The sequence below is a fragment of the Thunnus thynnus genome, chromosome 22 (genome assembly GCF_963924715.1).
Source record: "Thunnus thynnus chromosome 22, fThuThy2.1, whole genome shotgun sequence".
Classification (NCBI taxonomy): domain Eukaryota; kingdom Metazoa; phylum Chordata; class Actinopteri; order Scombriformes; family Scombridae; genus Thunnus; species Thunnus thynnus.
In genome coordinates, this window is record NC_089538.1 from 9,394,556 (window position 1) to 9,414,024 (window position 19,469).

At 42.3% G+C, this 19,469-nt stretch overlaps 1 protein-coding gene across 8 annotated transcripts in view; it reads right to left on the reverse strand.

Moving 5' to 3' along the window:
• The window catches only part of LOC137175074 (nuclear factor 1 B-type-like), a 69,588-nt gene that overhangs the window by 6,807 nt on the left and 43,312 nt on the right, over nt 1-19,469 (reverse strand). For 2 of the 8 annotated variants that reach the window (XM_067580721.1, XM_067580716.1), the window contains exons 4-11: nt 18,775-18,843; nt 15,583-15,709; nt 15,121-15,242; nt 11,712-11,846; nt 11,347-11,531; nt 8,777-8,915; nt 8,049-8,131; nt 3,496-3,584 (exon numbers count right to left, since the gene is read on the reverse strand). In XM_067580721.1, coding sequence (XP_067436822.1) covers nt 3,496-3,584; nt 8,049-8,131; nt 8,777-8,915; nt 11,347-11,531; nt 11,712-11,846; nt 15,121-15,242; nt 15,583-15,709; nt 18,775-18,843 — 949 coding nt within the window. The remainder of the gene's footprint in view (nt 1-3,495; nt 3,585-8,048; nt 8,132-8,776; nt 8,916-11,346; nt 11,532-11,711; nt 11,847-15,120; nt 15,243-15,582; nt 15,710-18,774; nt 18,844-19,469) is intronic. The other 6 variants (XM_067580722.1, XM_067580720.1, XM_067580718.1 and 3 more) reach the window with 5 other exon arrangements.

A 19,469-nucleotide genomic window follows, 5' to 3' on the forward strand; every position in this document is an offset into this window, starting at 1 on the left:
GGGGAGTTGTGGGTATAAGTGGGGAGGGGGGGGGGGGGGAGTCCCTACACAAAGCTGTCCCATCCCTATTCATCTCACGCTAATGGCAAAACAACACAGTGATTGTTCCTAGGGAGCAACGGTGCTAACTGAAAACGCAAGTGGGAACAAACAGCATGTTGTTCCCGTGGGGTGCTGCGCTACGTAGATGTCAGATAATTAGCCCCCCCCCCCCTCCCCATCCCTCCTGCCCGCCCACCCCTTCTCCTCCACAGGCCCCCAGTGTGTACTCATCTAACACCCCCTCCACCTTCCACATCACCCCCACTAAGTCTGAGAATACCTGTGTCGCACGTTCGCTACCCGACCCACCGACAGAAAAGTTTTACAACATGCTAAAATACAGAGGCAGCGGCTGAAACTTGGATGAAGACGACTGAAGCAGATCAGGAAAGAAGGGTGAACAAACAAAGTGTGGAAAAAAAATAAAGCAAGAGGGGGAAAAAAGTAGACGAGAACAAACGTTTGGGGGAGAAAGGAGAAGATGGATGAGAAAGAGGAGAGTGGCTCAACTCTGAAGATGCTGGTTCGCAGAGGTGGAACACACTTGTTTCTTTGTGGAGCTTCACGATTAGACAACGCTGTCTGCATTCATAAAAGCAACTGATCACCCAGTCTGCATTTTATACAAATCACTAGTCACCACTGACTTTTGCTTTCATTTAAAACAATGGAGGTGCAAATTCAATTCACCTCCCGGCCTAAAAAGAGCCAGACTCTAATACATTGTGGACGAAAGACAGACAGAGATGTATTGAAAATAAAAACATCTTTAGAGATTGTGTTTCAGTGAGCAAAGAGTTAAAAAGAAACCTCAAGGCTAATCCTCTCTAGCAGTTTTTTTCCTGTCCAACCCGTCCTCATGTTATCCTCTCTCCTGCTTTCTTCCCTCCCTCCTTCTCTCTTTCGCCCTGCCAAAAATCATCGGACAGGAAACGGGGGATTAAGTTTTTCCTACCTTGCTGAACAAAGAGCGCACAGAGCGGCCAAGGGCTGCAGCGTTCTCTTTTCCCGTTCTTTCTTTCTTTCTTTCTTTCTTTCTCCCTCCCTCCTTCCATCTCTCTCTGTGTTTCTCTTTCCTTATGAAACTCCTCTCAGGTAATGGCTTACATTAAGGGGGGGACCACACAGCTACAAAAGCGGACTCGCGGGCCTTTGTGCGCACTAAACCCAGCAGATCGGTTTTAATCTTGTTAAAAATCGATGGCTGTCAGTCCATATCTGCATCCCATAACCTAAAGCTGAGCTGTGTGGGTCTTTTTATGTAAAGAAAACCTCTCCTATCAGTCTGGATCGCAAAGTGGGGGCCTGAAATCCTCCCATCACTGCTAATTGAGACCTGCAGATTTGCCTTATTAGTAGGACTCAACTTCAAATACAAACTGTGCAGTACTTGAGGGCTCAATCCAGAGCGAGCTAGATCCTTTACCCCGTCTAGCATCTAAATCACATACAGGAAAAGCTGGAAATGCATTTATTTGGCGCCATGTTACAGGGATTCTGGGTTTTGTTGTTCAAATGTATCAAACATTTCCCTTTCGCTGCAATTTGGAGCTACCAACCTTTAAAATGCCTCTATTTGTCTAAATTTTGTCTCCATATATGTTGTTTCTTCATATTACTGCACTCCAAGCAGCCCTGGACACAAGTAAAACCTGACCTCCACTGATGAATCTCCTTAGGTAACCTTCAAGATGGCTTCCCTCTGCCCTGTCCAGCTCCCAAACCTCACTAATTCTACTCCCTGCAAGCACAGCCTGGGCATACAGCGTGCTTCGTTTAAGGATTAGCTCCCTAAATTAGATTATCTAATGGCATCTTAATGGATTGCTGACCCATTTCCTGCACAATGGCAACATGCGAGTCTGGCAGCCTTTTAATTTGGGGCTAGCACTGAAGAGGCATAGCAGAGCTCTCCGTTAAAGGGCAAGCAAGATAAAAGAGAAATCCGACTGATTCCATCTATACGTTAAAACGGTTTTGCGTGAATAATCCATCAAAGAGAGAGAAAAAAATATAATAGAATTACCATCCCATCCTCAAAACAGAATAAACTAATAACTAAATTCAGTTGGGATCTATTTTATCTGCACTCATTACTGTACACTCGCATGGAGAAAAGAGGTGGAGTTGGCCGGTGTGTGAGTGCTGCAGGGGACATTTTACTCTGCTACCTCCACTGGCCTATTAGGAGGCCTGTTGAAGGGGTTCTGCTGTGTGCATGTGTGTTTGTAACTTCAGCGGGGTGCAAAATGTACTGTACACACACTCACACACACACACGCACACACACACACAAACGTAGATGCACACTACACTTCCAGGGAAAAACTGGAAAAGGGAGACGTAACAGGAAAAGGCTTAGCTCAGCTTGCTTGCTCTGCCATGGTGAAATGGTTCAGGTTTTTTCCCCCAAGAGAGGGAGAGATACAGTGCGGAGGTAAGGGGGGAGATGAAGGGGGTGGGGAGGGAGGGGGGGGGGCTGAAGGTTGGCTTTCTGTTACTTTAAGTTAAAGAGAGTAAAGCATGACTTCAGCATAAAGTAAAACAAAGCTAGGCTTGTTAAAAATGTGGAAAGAAAAACACGCTACATGGCTAAAAAAGGTGACCTGAAATGACTTCTTTCATTCTACACAGTTTGCAGTTTGCAGACTTCATTTGTGTAATTAGCTCGTAACTTTGTGTTATGAAATGTTGTTTTTGTTGGGTGTGAATCCAAGGAAGGAGGAAGTCTATGTTTCAAAATCGTTTTTTTTTGCAGCATTTGTCATCTTTCAGTGAAGAATAACAGCAAAGAAACAAATCTGCAAGAAACAAAAGCCCTGAAATTTGTTTCTTTAACTCGATGTGACGAAAAACTGTGGTTTCTACTTTTTCAAGACTAGGATTTCATTTATTTGGATGTGTATTTAAAGAAAATGCAATTCAGAGATCTTCTCTTTGAAGCGCTGATACAATCTTACAAAAAAACTCCAGATTGTTACCTAAGAAATTGGGTAAAAGGAGACAAATCAATCCTACAATATCCCTCAGACGATTCAAGCCTCTCTGAAAGCTCGACAGCAATGATTTAAAAAAAGCTAGTAAGTACTGGGACAGGTGGAAAATAATGCACACAGATGAAGGAACAGAAAGGAAAGGAAAAAACAGGAGAGAGACACAAGGAAATGTGTGTTAGTAAAGTATGACCTCATTCCAAAAGTCCAAAGGGTTAACTCCTGTGACAGACTATCCTACTGCAATAACAGTCACAGCTACTGACCAGATAAATTACATTTATATCGGAATTTGTATGTAAAATATGTGAATTTCTCAAATGTGAGGAGCAGACAATCAAGAAAATCATACATTATATGTCATTACTGATTTTAAATGTGTGTGTGTGTGTGTGTGTGTGTGTGTGTGTGTGTGGTGTGAGAGAGACAAAGAGACGGCATGAAAGAATGAAAAGGTTACCTTTGCCAAGTAATCCCCAAAGTGTCGTCAGTGGCACTGGGGCCATAATGCCTGCCGTTTTGAGTCACGCTCCAGTCACACTTCCTCAGCTGTCAATTGAAACCTAGCAGTCAGATCACTGGGCCAAGACAACTTCCACTTCAGATTACACTACAACTCAGAACTGTATACACAAAATGCATGCAGAAGAGCCTAAAGCAAGAGCAGCAGAAATAAAAAAATAAAAAAAAAAAGATTCCAAAAATGAGTCCTAATTGTTACTGGCAATATGAAAATGGAATCAGTGTATTCATTATTTGTTGGGGCAGAAAAATAACAGTTAAATCAAAGCTATGGATAAAATAGACAGAAAGAAAAAGCATGCAATCACAGTTAGTGGTGACAGCTAACCTGGAAGTAAAAAAAAAACTGAGTTAGTTAGTTACAAAATGTGAGTGGCATCATATTGGTAGTTCATCTGTGAGGTGGTTACTGCTTTTCTTTTTTTTTTTTTTCTTTTTTTTAGCTGGTTAGCCAATGAAGCCATGCAATCCACTGGATGCATGCACCCTGTCGATAATCATCGCTTCAATGTAAGTGCATCCGATTCAGGACGGAGTACGCATGCCCTCAAGCATGCAGAGTTTTTTTTTTTTCATTAGCTAACTGTTTTTATTGATTAGGGGTCAAAATTACAATGGAGTTAAACAGGCACACACACACACACACGCATACACACACATGCACGCGCGCACAAACCCCCTTTTTCCCCCCCTCTTAAGACATGCCAACCTTACATACAGATTACAAATTACTGCGAGAGAGAGAAAAGCCACACACAAACTGTGTCTCCTTTGCATGCATTATGCGAGTGCACGTGTCTGCAATCCAGCTGAGAGCTATCTCTGCCAATACCAACCTAACCTTGCCCTGTGGTCAACACATTCATTTAGTAATGCATCGGGATAAAACTGCACTGTTAGCACTCTGCGTGCAGTGGCAGACGTTTTGCAGAGGCTCTTAAGAGGGATTTAATCAGATATACGCATACGCTGAATATTCAAAGCCATTTCCAGCGGTCAAGAAATGTGTTCTTTTTCCTCTGAGCACCTGGACGAACACATCAGGAGATGATGATGGTTTCCTACTTAAGCCATACTTAAATTCAGTCATGTGTTTTTATTATGTTCCATCTTTTTTTTCTCTCTTTTATTTTAGAACAAATGTGAAAAATGACCAGAAACGGAATTTCTGGAGCTAATCTTAAAAGCCTTTGAATGACGTAAAACTCATCCATTATATTACAATTCACGATTATTACTTTTATTTGATCAATTGCTTTGAATAGCTGCTAAATAAAACTCAATAGGCAATTCATCTTGTTCCATCTAGTGTGTTTTCTCTCTGTGTTTATCGCATGTTGGGAGAATGAACCCCCCCCATGCCGCTCCCGCACCCTCCAGCATGACAAAAGCTTGGAGAGAATGTGCGGGTTGGGCCAGACGCTCGGTGCCACGGCTCCTCAAGGGGCTCGCCATCTGTCCACTGGCACCGGCACATCAGAGTGGCACAGGCAGCGGGGAAAGGGGGACGGAGCCGGGGAACGTTAGCAAACAGATGCAGGCAGATTGTGGATTAGGATCCTTCCTTAGATAATACCAAATGACATCTGATCACGGATCTTTCCCTGCGGAATGCTAGATGGTGGCATTCCCTCGAGGGGTTAACCAAGGCGAGAGATGAATGGAGGGTTTTCACACATTCGCTGCCTGGGAATCCTAGAGCAGGTGTGGGAGCGTGTGGTGGTGTTGTTTTGTTTTGTTTTGTTTTTTTTTTTCATTTTTGAAACCTACTGCATGTGTGTGTGTGTGTGTGTGTGTGTGTGTGTGTTTGTATGACTTCTATTTTAGTGGTGCCACATTTTAAAATAGGCACTCCTCTGAAATGTAAGTTGTTTTAACCTTTATTACCAAGTTATCAGATGACAATCAAGTTATTTTATAGTAATGAAATTATCTAATTATCAGTCATAGTTTGGAATTAACACCATAGTGGCAGTTTGAACAAGGATCCAGGAGATCTCCAGTATGTTCATGATATATTATTAAAACAAAGACTCCTTTATTCCAAAAATTAAAATGCTTCCTGACTTCTGTTTTTTCCTTTTATTAAAAAAAGAGAAGAAAATCAAAAGGTAGCTCTGACAGCAGCAGATGCAGTGCAAGTCATGGCCGCTATCCATCATACAGACAGACAGACAGACAGACAAAGAACAGTGCACCTCTAAGATCCTGCTCCAATGCTGACCACACTTCAGAAACACAGAACTTCAACTACGGTGACTCTCACGCATCTCTGTAGGCATTTGTGCGTGATGCGTTCCCCTTTTCCTACCCAGCTTTGCGACAAAAACTAAACTAAAAAGTGTCACTAAGCCTCATGGATCCCACACAATAAACATCCCATCACCAGATGAGGACAATGACAGAGCATTCAGTGAAAGTGTTTAGTCCTGAGGGAGTGGCTCGGTGTCTGCCCGCTCTGCGAGGCCAGATCCCGGGCCGTTAAATCATACCACAGAAAACAAAAACAACTGTGACAAGCAGAAGCATGATGAATCAATGTGAAGACTGTTTAGAGTTCCTTAAGCCGACAAGTACATTTATTCATCTGGATGTAGCATGTAATAACCTCCCAGAAAGTTGTCACTGCTTACAAATCTTTCATTCTTATTTCACATTTTAAGCCATGATGTGACTCCAACATGAGCTGATCAAAATAAATTATGTTTGCTGCTGTCATTGCAACATCACAAAAACATGCTTTAGGATAATTCAATTTTGGATAATTACTAATTATCAAATAAAAATAAGAGTAAAATGTTATCTTTTCACTACATCCCCATTCTGTATTTCTTAAGAGGATAGAACTATAAATATCAGGCTGATTTACACTTCAAAATCTGGAACAAAAAGGGCTTATAGCCTCTCGGGGCAAGGCTTTTGGACAAAATTCAGCAGATCAAGCAGCTACGCTCTGACTGCCGCTGTCTTGTGTAGTCACTTTGTGCCCCACTGAAAGAAGTAGCAGGGCTACTAGAAAATGTGGAAGACAAACTGCGCAACATCAGCCAAGTGAATCCTCCTTCTCCTCCTCCTTCTCCTCCCAAGTGAAATAAAAGCGACTGCTGACAAACTCAACATCTTTTTTCTTTCTTCTTCCCTACCCCGATTTTAGGGAAAAACGGGGAGAAAGAAAAGGCAGAGAGACAGAAAAGAAAGAAAGAAATGCAAAGAGAAAGAGGAGCGAGGAAACAGAGGCCAGCTTTGTCATTTTTACTGAACATTAAAAAAAAAAAAAAAAAAAAAAAAAAGCGAGCTGAGGAGAAACCTAGTGATCATTATGTAGCCGCGTGCAGATGCATTCAATTAGTTGTGGTTGGAAAAGCCTTGGCCTCAGACCAGCACTTTCAATAAGATGGGGTGGGGGAGAGCACTCTCTCCCGTCCGACAACACCGCAACACTCCTAACCTCACAGACACACACAAACACACACGCGCACACAGACACACACCAGGTCACCACATCTGTCATAGGACCGCTGCTGGGGCAACCGCGTGACGCCAACGCTAAATATTCGGCTTGTGTACTGTAAATGAGAGAGTGTACTGATTACATCTGGTATGTGTGTGTGTACAGTGTGTATGTGTGTGTGTGTGTGTGTGTGTGTGTGTGTGTGTGAGCTCACACAGTAATGTCTGAAGGAAATAGAGTTGAGCACATTACACTCTAAAAGACACCCACATGTCCCATCCATCTTCAGAGTAGTGGCCACACAATGACAGTGAATTTCCTGACACCTTCATTTCTTTCTTTAAAATGACCTACAGAAATAGACGTGTTTTTCTGTTCTACACTGAGAGATTTAAACTCAAACTAACTCATCTTTAACATCAATAATTTAATAGAAAATGCAGTCATTGCTGACATAAAGTTAATTGTTAATTGTTCACTGTTTATGTAAAATTTAAAAGAAATATATAACATTTTTGCTATATAAAATAGATAACACACTCAAATTCAGACATACTGAAGATAGTTAATTGTAGGTCATTCAATGAGCTTTAAAGGGTCTTTCAGAATAAAAATAAAAGCTTTTTTCTCAAAAGTGAATCAAAAGTGTTAGTAACACTAAATTGTGTGCTAAGATTAACACAGCAGTAAGTAGAGAACAGCATGGTATAATTTAAAGGAAAAAGATTTGACTATAAGAAGGACCTGCTATCTTTAGCTGTGTTAAGCCTCAATCCCTTTGAGGTCTGAAAAAAAACTTGATATGTTGTTAATTTTTTATGCCAACAGTGACTGCTATGCCTGACCTCAGCCTACAAGCGCTCAGATCGGATCTAGAAGCGCTCTGATCTGACAAGACAATTTAATGCTTTCTACAAATCAAACTCAAGAGTGCAGGGCAGGGATTTCACATCTGATGTGCGGGGGAGATGTGGGACAGAAAATGAACGGATAAAGAGGAGCAGGTGAGCTGACTGCTGAAGGGGGGGGGGGGATCTCACCTGTTGCTGGTGGAGGAAAGCGGGATCTCTGGGGCTCAGGCCTACAAAGCGATTAGCCGTCGGGGTGCCAGGGGCTGAGTAGCCTGGGTAATACACCATCACAAAAACACAAATACATGCTTGCGTTACAATTAGCATTTCGAGAATTTACATGTAGCTGTTGCTTTTATCTACAGTGACTTACACTAAGTGCACTATAAACTGAAAGTCAGTCAACAACATTACAAACACGATAGTAGGAAAGGGCAGGTGGAGTCCCACAGGGTTATATTTTGGGCCCACTCTAATTCTTCAGTTATACATTAGGACGTTTTGTCAACAAGCATGATGAATTTCCACAAATACAATTTTACTATTGACATAATGGTTTTTATTATTTGAAAATCTTTTTATAAATGTTTTAGTTTTAGAATTAATAATAATAACAACGCATCACTGGCTGAAAAATATTGTTTTTGTTGAGTTTAACTTCTCACTGCACTTCAGTGATGTAGAAGTGTACTTAAGGGAGTGTCAGTGCACTGTGAGATCAATGTTGGGTGTAGTTACGGGTGCAACAAATCACAGTTTTGACCAGCCAAATAGATGCAAACAGAGTTGCAGTAGACTTGAAGCTTTCGATTAGAGAGGGCATGGTAACACTGACGTACAGCTTTTCAACTGCTTGTAAGCTCAGAATTATGATTGGTAATGGGTGTCAGTAATGGGCGGTAGGCACTAGGACTCACCTTCTGTAGATGTGGTGATGGGCTTGGTGTCGGGCATGGAGAGCGAGACGGGTCGCACAGCGCCGTGGTGTGGGGAGGGAGCCAGGACTGGGGTGAAGTGGCCCGGGACCTTTCCTACCACCTGACCACTGCTGTTGGGCTGTAGATGGGGCACAGACAACCAGAAAACATGATTCAAAACAAGTATTTTATTTCAAAGGATCATTTATTTTGCTCAGATTTGAGGGATATTCATGCCAAATATGGGTGGAGGGGTTTAACTCCATTTATGGATTTGACCATCTTTTGCTCTGGTTTGTTTGTTTTTTGCTCAAAAAACAAAACAAAGCAAGAAATCTGAATTAAGGCAAAAAGCAGACAACCATGTGGTAAACAAGCAAATGTAGTTACAGTATCTGCTAAACATGTATATACTGCAACTGCATTTGTTTGTCTACCACCGAAACCTCTTCACCTTTTGAGAGAACCAACAAACTGTGTCCAGTGACTTATGTTTACAAGCTCTTGTTCGCATGTAAATGTGCAGTTGGGCAGATCTCAATAAACCAATACAAGCATGTAACAAACTGCACTTTCCCAAAAAGGTTTGTGCCAAACAAGACGAATGACCTATCACACCCTTCCGTGCCTCCGTTTCCGAAGAACTTAACTCCTCTTAACTGCTCTGTTTGCCCTCACAGACCTAAAATCAACAACAAAAGGTGACTGGACTGCTCGCTCTCACATTTAAAGCTCCGCCTGAAGAAAAGATTTTAGTACTTTCAGTCGCTGTGTTGTCACAGTTATTACTAATACTCTGGGGGGGCACAAGCAACAATAGATCCTCAGTCACTGAGGATGGATTTCCTACATGATTTTACACAATGATTTTAATGGCGCTCATAAATGGAATTTAGGAGGACCCGGGCGTGAAAAGACAGAGAGAGCTGCGTAGTGACCTGTTACAATGGTGTGAATGTGCGAGTATAGAGAGCAAGGCAGAGAGACTATATATATAGAGAAAGAAATAAAGGAAGCTAGTGGGAGCTACTCTTTCAGACGGCTGGAGACTGTCTGGGGCGTTCATTTCAGGGCCGCCCTAAGTTCAAAACTCAAACAGGCCTTTTTGGAAAAGAATTGTGTCCACAGGGTTCCCTTCCGATGTGAATAGAATGTTTAATTAGAGTGTAATATAATCTGCGTTAAAGCAAGCATAAAAACATTCTGGCACTCGTCCATGGGATTATAAGCGCTGTGTTATTTGCTGAGCCTCCCTCCCTCCCTTCCTCCCCCAACTGGTCTTCTAGCGCTCTCTCTTCCCTACCGGACCCCACCTCACTAGCCCGCCACCCCCCCTCCCCCCCTTCTCTCATTTCTCCAGCACCCCAGCAGAGGGCCAGTTAATTCTGCACAAGAGCCGGGCCCCGGCAACGGCAAATATTTACAACCTTTATCATTCCCCGCGGTTTTTCTCTAGAGTAACAGTACCCCCCTCCCCTCCTTCAGCTCCCCCCCCCCCACCAACCCGCTCCCTGCTCCGGAGATGGAGCCGTCTACGAGGCCTTTGTTTACAGTGAGAACAGCGGGGATATAAAACTCACATAAATATCACACAGCTCTCTCATCTATAGAGACGCCTGCTCTCTCTCTCTCTCTCTCTCTCTCTCTCTCCAACACACTGGACACAGTGTGTACACTGAATGTATAAAAGCTATTTGATTTACTACAATGTCTTGATACAGTTTTGTATGTCACGTGTGACTGCAATTCCAATAGTTTGGTTGACTTTTTTATGGAGTTGTCGGAGTGTTTTTTTTTTTTAGCACGCCTACAAACATGAGGCTGGGAGTGTACTATAACCTTTGCCATGAACATTATATCAAACAGACAATATACACTTCTTTGTCACAATAAGTGGTCTGCAAAGTTCAGTCTGGGGTTGCCAGCAAAATGAAAAGTGGTTTAATTTTACAATGATTTAAATCACTGTAAAATATCATACTTAGCTCTCTAGGATGACAATTGTAATTACAGGTTAGTCTCGGACCAGTATGGTCATATAATATAATACAATAATGTCCCCACATAAGGGCAGGCAGCCCAGTACTAAAACAAGAACGATATATCCATTTAGGGGTTCCCAGGACAAAATCCTATCAAATACTGGTCAGCTTAAGGGCTTAATTTGGGGTCTAATTTGGAGTTTGTAATATGATTTTTAAGACTTTCTGGACAGCACTGAGAATGTGCTTTTTTTTATAAAGATATCAACATTTCATTCTAACCCTTCCCTTAAGTAATGAGAATGATCAGGAGCAGGTTTTGTATATTAAAGACAAAACAAGCAAAACAGGATGATATTTCTCTACTTGCAAATGCACCAATGAGGCAGTAATGAAATAATGACAAATGCATGCTATAATTTATCTTATCTTTAATCTCTTTAGGTCAGATGGGAGTAGAGCCGAACCAGATAACAAAGACCTACTCGAGGCCATAAAAGCCGTGCCAAACCAGCCTCCAACTTTTGGCCAGCAAACCGACTTGTTTCCTTCTTTAAAAAAAAAAAAAGAATAAAAAGGAAGACTGACCTGGCTGCTCTGCGGGCTGGACGGGTCGTATGACGGCACGTAGCTCTTGAGGGGATCAGCAGGGTTGAGGTGGGGCGGGTAGCGGATGGTGGTGTGCGAGAAGTAGGGTGATGGCGCCGGGGGCAAGATAGCCGAGGCTGAGAACTGCAAGGGCGAGTGTGGAGGGGGGCTCCTCGTTGATATAACTGCAAGACACACAGAAGAGAGGAGATAAAGACTTGAGTGTGTGAGAGGGAGTTCAGATAAAGCGATCATCATTGATCGGCGGGGGTAAATTGACTATCGACATAGATTTTTCAACTGTGTTTATGAGGAAAACTGTCGATTAGAGCTCCTGATGTCGCAGGAGAGCCGGTGGAACTCACCACTGTGTCCTACACCTGTTAGGCCTGGGTGATGAGTCTGAGGGAAAGTGCTGAGTCGTGGTGAGGAGTCCTGTGGGGAGGTGGGACTGAACAGCGGCTTCTCTGGCTTCTTCATGGTAGGAGAGGACATGTCTGCTAGTAGGAAAAAACGCACGCACAAGCACACAAATGCCTTACTAAATCTTCATGATTCTTAAAAGTCATTTATTTTGGCTAATTTGCACAGGACTGAATGGGAGAAAGTGAAGAAAAACAGATTCTTACAGGAAAATGACTTCATTGCTGCACAAGAATAAACATTGCAAGATTAACCTTTTTAAGAATAAACTTTGGGGTTTGTTGCTGAAAATTGATTACAACATCTCCCCATAGCTTAAAGGAATGAAGTGTCAAAATGAAATACGATTCAAATTAACTAGAATTTGATCTGCGTGGGATCAGTATTCTCAGGGGACCTAGTTTTTCAGCAAAATTTTACTTTACAAATTACAGACATGCAAAATGCGCATGGGTCAAAATCTCTGGAATCATTGCTAATCGCTGGACATCCCCAAGAAATAGAAAGTCCTGTGAAAATTCGGCTTTCGACGTGTCTGAGCAGACAATTAAATCCAGTGAACTGACGCTCACTTGTAAAGCAGCCGGTCCCTCAAATAGGATTTAAGAATTTCAAGACCCTCACGTAATCTTAAATAGAATATTAAACTGTAACATCTGCTCTCCTCGGCCTTACACGGTGTCTGACAAGCTACTGTAATTCCCCATGAATAATCCCGAAGGCTCAGCAGAAGACATGAAGTTTGTTTAGAAAATTTGTGCACTTCTTTAAGCTAAAGTATCTGCAAAAAAACTCGTACAAGTCGCTCATTATTGCTGCTCTACACTTTCGTGAGCAACGTTCCGCTGTCACGGCGGTGTGGTTTTCAATTTTCCATGGTAAGACACAGTGTCTGAAGGAAACGTGATAACAAATAGATGCGAGAGGCAATGGCCTATGTCTGCTTCTTCTATGAACATTCATCAAGTGCTTTTCTGGTCTGTCACAGTTTCTTGAGGTGTATAACTTTCAAATCATCCATCTCTTACCACCCCCCACCAAAAAAATAAGCTACACAAACCATGTTTGTTGAGGCATTTCTATAATATTAGTGCCCTCCCTCTCTTTTCCTACAACAGAGAAGGATCCACCCGAGTGACGGGAAGAATCACTCATCTCCAGAGAAGAGAGCGACAAAGGTGGCTGGAATTCAGGGGGATTTCCCAGTCTGAGGTTGCAAAAGGATACAGGCTTAAGTGCTTTCATTTTTTTTTGTCAGAGGCAGAAATACCTTTGAGAAGATTGATATCACTGCTTAATGTTTCCATGTTAAAAAAAAATAAGAGGAACTATTTTCTGCAGTGGAGGTATTCAGCTTTTCCTCTCTTCTGCTAATTAAATCCTTCAGAGAACTGAGTGGACTGCCGCGGGAAATTAATTTGGACAATTAATTACAAGTAATTAAACACATTAAATAGTTTAAATAAAATACTCCTTGCATTTGGACTAGATTAGCTGTCTTCCGTTATCTGATATCTTTTGTATTAAAAGGGTAAACGTGTGCTTATGCATAAAAAAGAAATCCATAAAAAAATACATTTTTTGAAGTGTACAGTACTTTCCCAGAGAAAAACGAGAGAGAAACAGTTTCTCCCGCTACATGGTGGTTTTGTCGAACGACATCCATGTGCGAGAAATGACCGCTTGGCACTTGGGAGGCCTCATATGGGTTTAATATCACCCCACTTCTCATTTATTCTCTCCTGACAGAATAATGGCTGTCTTTGGAGAGTTTCCTACCCACTGCTTTCCCTTTCTCCTCGCCCCGAGTGTCTAAGTTTACGCAGAGCAATACTCTCAGACCTTGTGCAAAGGGATGGTCTGAAATTTCATGTACCCACATTGGGCTGTGGTTAAATCCCACCAGTGCTGTGTCTCTTCTGCATCATCTGATGTTTTTCTCTCTCAGCCTTCCTACTTATTATGTTAGAATTTCAAAACAATACATAAGGAGATTGGACAGGAAAACAAAAAGAGGAGGTGTACAGAGTTAAAACAGAAGTTAAAACCATAATAGGCTTCGCTGAGGAAGAGGTGGGACATTTTATTTCCAATCATTTTGTCTGTGAGACAAATCGTTTCCTACGACCTCTGTTAGTTAAATCCAGAGGCAGCGCGGGCGCCAGAGTGTGGAAAGAAGTCAGCGGAGAGTGAGAATGATCCGGAAACACGGGACAGTGAGGCCTTAATTAAAAGGGGCGACGGGCTCTGCTCTGCACCAGGAGACAACGTAATGAGACATGCAAGCTGTCCCGTGAGGGTCTCGCTTTCTCTCTCGCACTGAAACGAGCATACACGAGAGCACGCTCGTTTTTCCCTGTTACACACATCTCTACTTTTTCAATAAGCCACAAGTGTGAGATTATCGGGCGAATTTATTTTTTTAATTCCCTCCTAAACAGTCCTCCATAATACAGCTGGCACATGATCGTTAAAACTCTACTGATGGGGAATTTCTCTCAAGTTCAGCCAAGATGTATGTCCCGATTTCCTGGTGAGAGATTTGCCCTGAAGGTCTAATAGCTCTACATGAGGTTTATAAACAGGAATCCTATCAGAACCACAATTCGGAAGGTATTTTTGTTGTCTGTACGAGTAGAAAATGAGATTTCTACCATGTAAAAACGTAAATTTGTTACTATAATTTTCCTTGTATGGAAGATAAACTCATTATGAAGTTAAACGTAATGTCAATAACCAGATTATCCTTGTTTTTTTTAGATACCACGTCGTGAATTTCAGCTGGAACAGTTTGTTCTTATAACGGACAGTCTGGATTTCGGAATCCCATGTTTCCTTTGTGTAGGCGACAGGTGTGAGAGAATACAGATTTACATTCAGACAGCGGTTCAAATGGGTTTAAACATTTATATGACTGACGATGCCTGAGGCTATCTCTGTCATGGTATGTATTTTAAGAGAGTTGAACAGGTTCATGGTCAAAGAAACCAGATGCAGTTCATCCGCAATGGGTGGCGGCATTGAACGGGTGGCGGCACTGAAGTACTTAGTAGTTTATGACAAGCTCGAGAGTTAAAGAGAGTTCAACTGCCGTCTCAAAAAAAAAAAAAACGCGGGGAATTCACTTTAATCAAATCTGTTTCCATGCGATGAGGATGGAAGAGGATGAAAGAGTTACGCTCTCCTATCTTTCACCGAATTACGTCAACATTCTCCCCGTGCAAGTCTGTGGCTTTCAGTGTTTGTGTAACTGTATGAACGTGACGCAGGGTGTTACTGACAAAGTGCATCCATGCCTGACAAACCTCCCATAGATAAATAAAGGAGGTCAAATTAAAACAGGAAAATCACCTCCGTCTCTATCGTGCCAGTTTGCCCGACTGCTGGCTGGTGAGCTGGGTGACGAGTAGAAGTCGGGTCCGGTCGGGCTGGTGTCCATGTTCTCCTCCATGTTGACGGTTTTGGGCCTTTTGCTTTGGGACATGAAGAATTGTATTTTATTATCAAGACTTTCAAAGTGGCTAGATTGAGAGAGCACAGGTTTGGAAGCAGTCAGAGTGGATGTTTAGCACTGATTATCTTGGACTGTGTGAGGATTTAGTTACAAAAATTGACGATAAGATCTGATAAAAAATGTATATAAACATAAAAAGAAGGTCTTGCACACAGGGCATGCACTGCCCCTGACTAATCCTCGCTGAGAAATTTTTGTATTAATAACAATATTACAAAAGAAAACAATGTGACTGATCTGATGTTACTATAGAAGCACTTTTCCCTCCAACTTTATCCTGTTTTTCTGCCGCAACTTACGCTGACCTGCCGGGAGGGGAGGACAGGGAGCGATGCAGCCCCACGCTGGAGTTCAGGTCGTGATAGTAAGGTTGGCTGGGCATATCTGCCATGGAGAAGTTTACCGCCGCACCGTGGGTGATGGGCACTGTAGAGGACACAGAGAAAACAAAGAGAGACGGTTATACGCTGCAATCACAGCAAAAGACAGAGCTCAATGTCAGCAGTGTTGTCGGATTGTGCACTGCGTCTTTCCATCCGTCTAGAGACGCGCAATTAATTGTACGATAGCTTGACTGACTGTTATTGACGCTTTGCGTTTAGAGGGCCTGTGTATCAAATTAAGCGCTCCCTACTCACAGGTTAACTGTCTGACCATCATAGGCATTTCTGCCTAGCACTCTAATTAACAAGTCACTGATTCCCACATGGTTATTTCTGCAGGCAGGAACATTTTCAAGCAACCTGCAACTGCACTTTCAATGTAATAATGACTCTTATTTGGTGATTTCTAATTTGCTGAAGTGATATTTCCTCAATAGTAGTATACATTATTTTTATTTCATGCTTTAAATGGCTTTAATTCAATGCCTTTTGGTGCAAGATAGAATAATTTATTATGTCTTAAATTTGTATGAGCTCCGTATCTAAAGCAAAGCTCAGTAAACTTTAAACTTAATCCAAAAGCATCTAAATTTTCTTCACTTCTCTGTGGTTCGGTGTAGCACTAGCAGTTTCCTCACAAAGTGATTTATAGTGGAAAAGGTGTTGTTTTCCTCACTGCGGTCAAGGTGAGGGATATTGTTTCAAAGGAGGACGGGCTAGTGTTTACAGAACAAAAGGAGTTCACCACCCATCCTCACACTCTCTCTCTCTCTCACACACTCCCTCTGTCTCTCTCTCTCTCTCTCTCTTCAGTGTGTGGCCCGCGAGGCAGCCTGCAGCTCAAGCGGTTGGTTGGTTTGGAGTCGATGAGAGGATGGAGTGTGTGGCGCCGTCTGTTGTGGTCTGAGGTTCACCACTGGCACGATCCCTCCGCCAGCCTCCGCCCTGGCAGCCCACTGTAGCCCTGGCAAAGGCCCCTACCCGCTGCTACCCATACTGAGCTGTCTGTGGAGGAATGCATCCGGCCCGCGGACGCTGAATACAAGTCCATTGTTTTTTTTTATTTCATTCATGGCTGAGGATACCCCCAACCATCTCCCTCTCTGCTGGTTTCTCTCTTTCTCTCTTCTTGGCTCGGCACGTTATTTGTGATGCCACTTGGCCGCCCTGCCAATCATCTCATTTAATAACATGGGCTTTGACTTCTAAGTTGAAAAAAAACAGCGAATTAAACAATGATGCTGCAAAATATATAATCATTTTCCACACATTGCTTCTTCCAGCAGCTTTGAATAGATATTACTTGTTTTTCTTGTACGTATGGATTACAGAGAATGTACTACCTTCATAAATTCATATCCACGGTTTCATTTGCTTTCGCCTGCCCACATTTTCTGTTGACAAAATATCTTTACACTCGCAGTCTAGGCTCCTGTTGCATTAATGAGAGTCCTCGTCGAAATGCTGGATTGCAAGTCAGCCTTGAACTCCGCAGCTCCCTTTGATGGACTTCAAAGAATGTCTCGACAGCCTGGAGAGTCGGGAGAGAAGCGCGATGACGGACGAGCGGCTGCTTAGATATCTTCCCAGGGAGTGACCGGCTGAGTGAGTGACAATTCCTGCGCGTCCGTCGACCTTTTTAAAATTCCAGCTCGAGTTCAGTGGGCTTTAGTGAAACCAGGCTCGGTCACATGAGAGCAAACACACCAGCGCAGCGGCCATCTGGTCAGGGGGCAAATTAAACACTAAACAAAAACACAATCTTTCAAAGGTTGTTTAGTCTCTGAGCAGTGAACTGAATAAGTTCTGCCTTTCAAAGCGTGATGTATGAGACGAGTAAGACAGCCTGGTCCATGCTTCTACACTGTGAGCACTTTGATACAGCAGGTAAACAAGGTCGGCATTAAAATACTATTTGTTGTTTCTAACTTATTCACATGAAATTATCCTTATTAGCATCGCTTCAAGGCCAAAGTAAGTTGAGACTATTTTTCTGACAGTTTAGAGGATTTTAACACATATAAAGCTGCAACTATGAATTATTTTTATTATCTGTCAATTATTTGATTAGATGTTTCGTCCATAAAATGTCAGAAAACGGTGAAAAATGTCAGTCACCGTTTCCTAAAACGATAAATCAATTATAAAAATAGTTTTAATAAAAGAAAATAGATACATTTTCTGTCAAACGACGTTACAATCAAGAGACACATGTTTTATGTCGTTTATTCTCTTGTTCGACGGAACCGGGTTCAAATGAAACCCCGTCTACACCTCGTTCCGACTCAGAATCAGCTAGTCGTGGACTTGACTTTAACCGCGTTCCTCGCTGTCAGTCTAAACACGGCACTGGAATTGACTGTAACATCCCACAACACACAGACGGAACAGGTATGTTGCTTTTAAACACGGGTTGTTGGGGGTTGACTGGAGTCTACGTTCCCTCCTGAGCTACAGTGTCAGCTCAGAGGCAGTAAAGGTAAACGGTGCCTCGGGGTAACCTTCTCTATCAGAAGCAGAGGAGCTCCTGGAAGAACAACCGTCAACGGCTTTGTGGAGGGCAGACATGTCTATACAAATGCGCGCAGGCTCATACAGACATCTGTGCTTGACTGTTTCTCTTATTGCAAAGCAGACTGGCCAAACTGGATTTACCGCACTACAGTTGTATGGTGGATTTCGGTAAATATACAGATGTTGGGATTCGTAGAAAAGCGGAAAGTTACAGAATTGTTTGTGACAGTTGCAAGTAAATGCACGTTTATTCTTCTGAATCAGAGAATCTGTTGTTCAAAGACCTGAGGGCGAAACACAACCATGTTTTCGGTTATTCTACCTGTCCGACCTCTTTGCAGGACTGTGTGGGCATGTACAGACTGACATCTCTCTGACACTCCTAATAACTTAGTTGCACCTGTTATGGCAGGGAAACTAACACCTTCACCATTTTTTTTTTACGTACACAGACTTTGGAGTCCTTGTGTGATTCCCAGCATAGGCCCGCCCCCCCCCCCCCTGCAACCTGAGCAGAGGTCTAACCACTGATAGGTGAAAGAGTGTTTACAAGTGCACATAAATAAAGATAAAACAGCTACAGTATGTACTTACTTCTGGACACTCGCACCAGTTCTGAAACACTGAAGACTCCTGATTTGATGAAGCTGTCTTCCAAGTAGACTGTAGATACAAGAACAGATAGATACTCATTAGCAAAATAAAAATCACACAATAGGCTATATCATCACTGTAATTGTGATTTTCAACTTAACACATTAGAATTGATTGTTATTTACAGTGGACTCATTCAAGCTCCTCCAATCTCTCTTTTAATGTATCTTATTTCTTTTGTTTTAACTTTTTCTTTATATAACATTTTATATTTAGAAGAGAACATGAGATGCAGAAAGAAAATAGTACACCAAGGATGAGGTTACAAATACAGAGGTACAGATCATAAGACGGGGATATAATGTAGAGAAAAATACATCTTTATTTTGTCTTATTTCCATAAGATTTAAGCTCTGGATCGTTGACTTGAAAATGAGCGTATCATGTAAAAAGGAACCGGCGGTTATAGTGTTTATTTTCCAGGTGTAGTGTTTAAACTAACAGCTTTTTTTTGCAGTTACAGTTAAGAGTGACAGGACAAACGTGTGAGGAGGAGGCTCATACTCCTGCTGCCGTTAGGACAACAAATGAGCCTGTGCTGAACTCAGTGTGTTTGATCAAATACACCAGTAAAAACTCCAAAACTGTCAATATTGACAGTGCTGTGCATAGATACAGTATCGCAGCTAGAAATA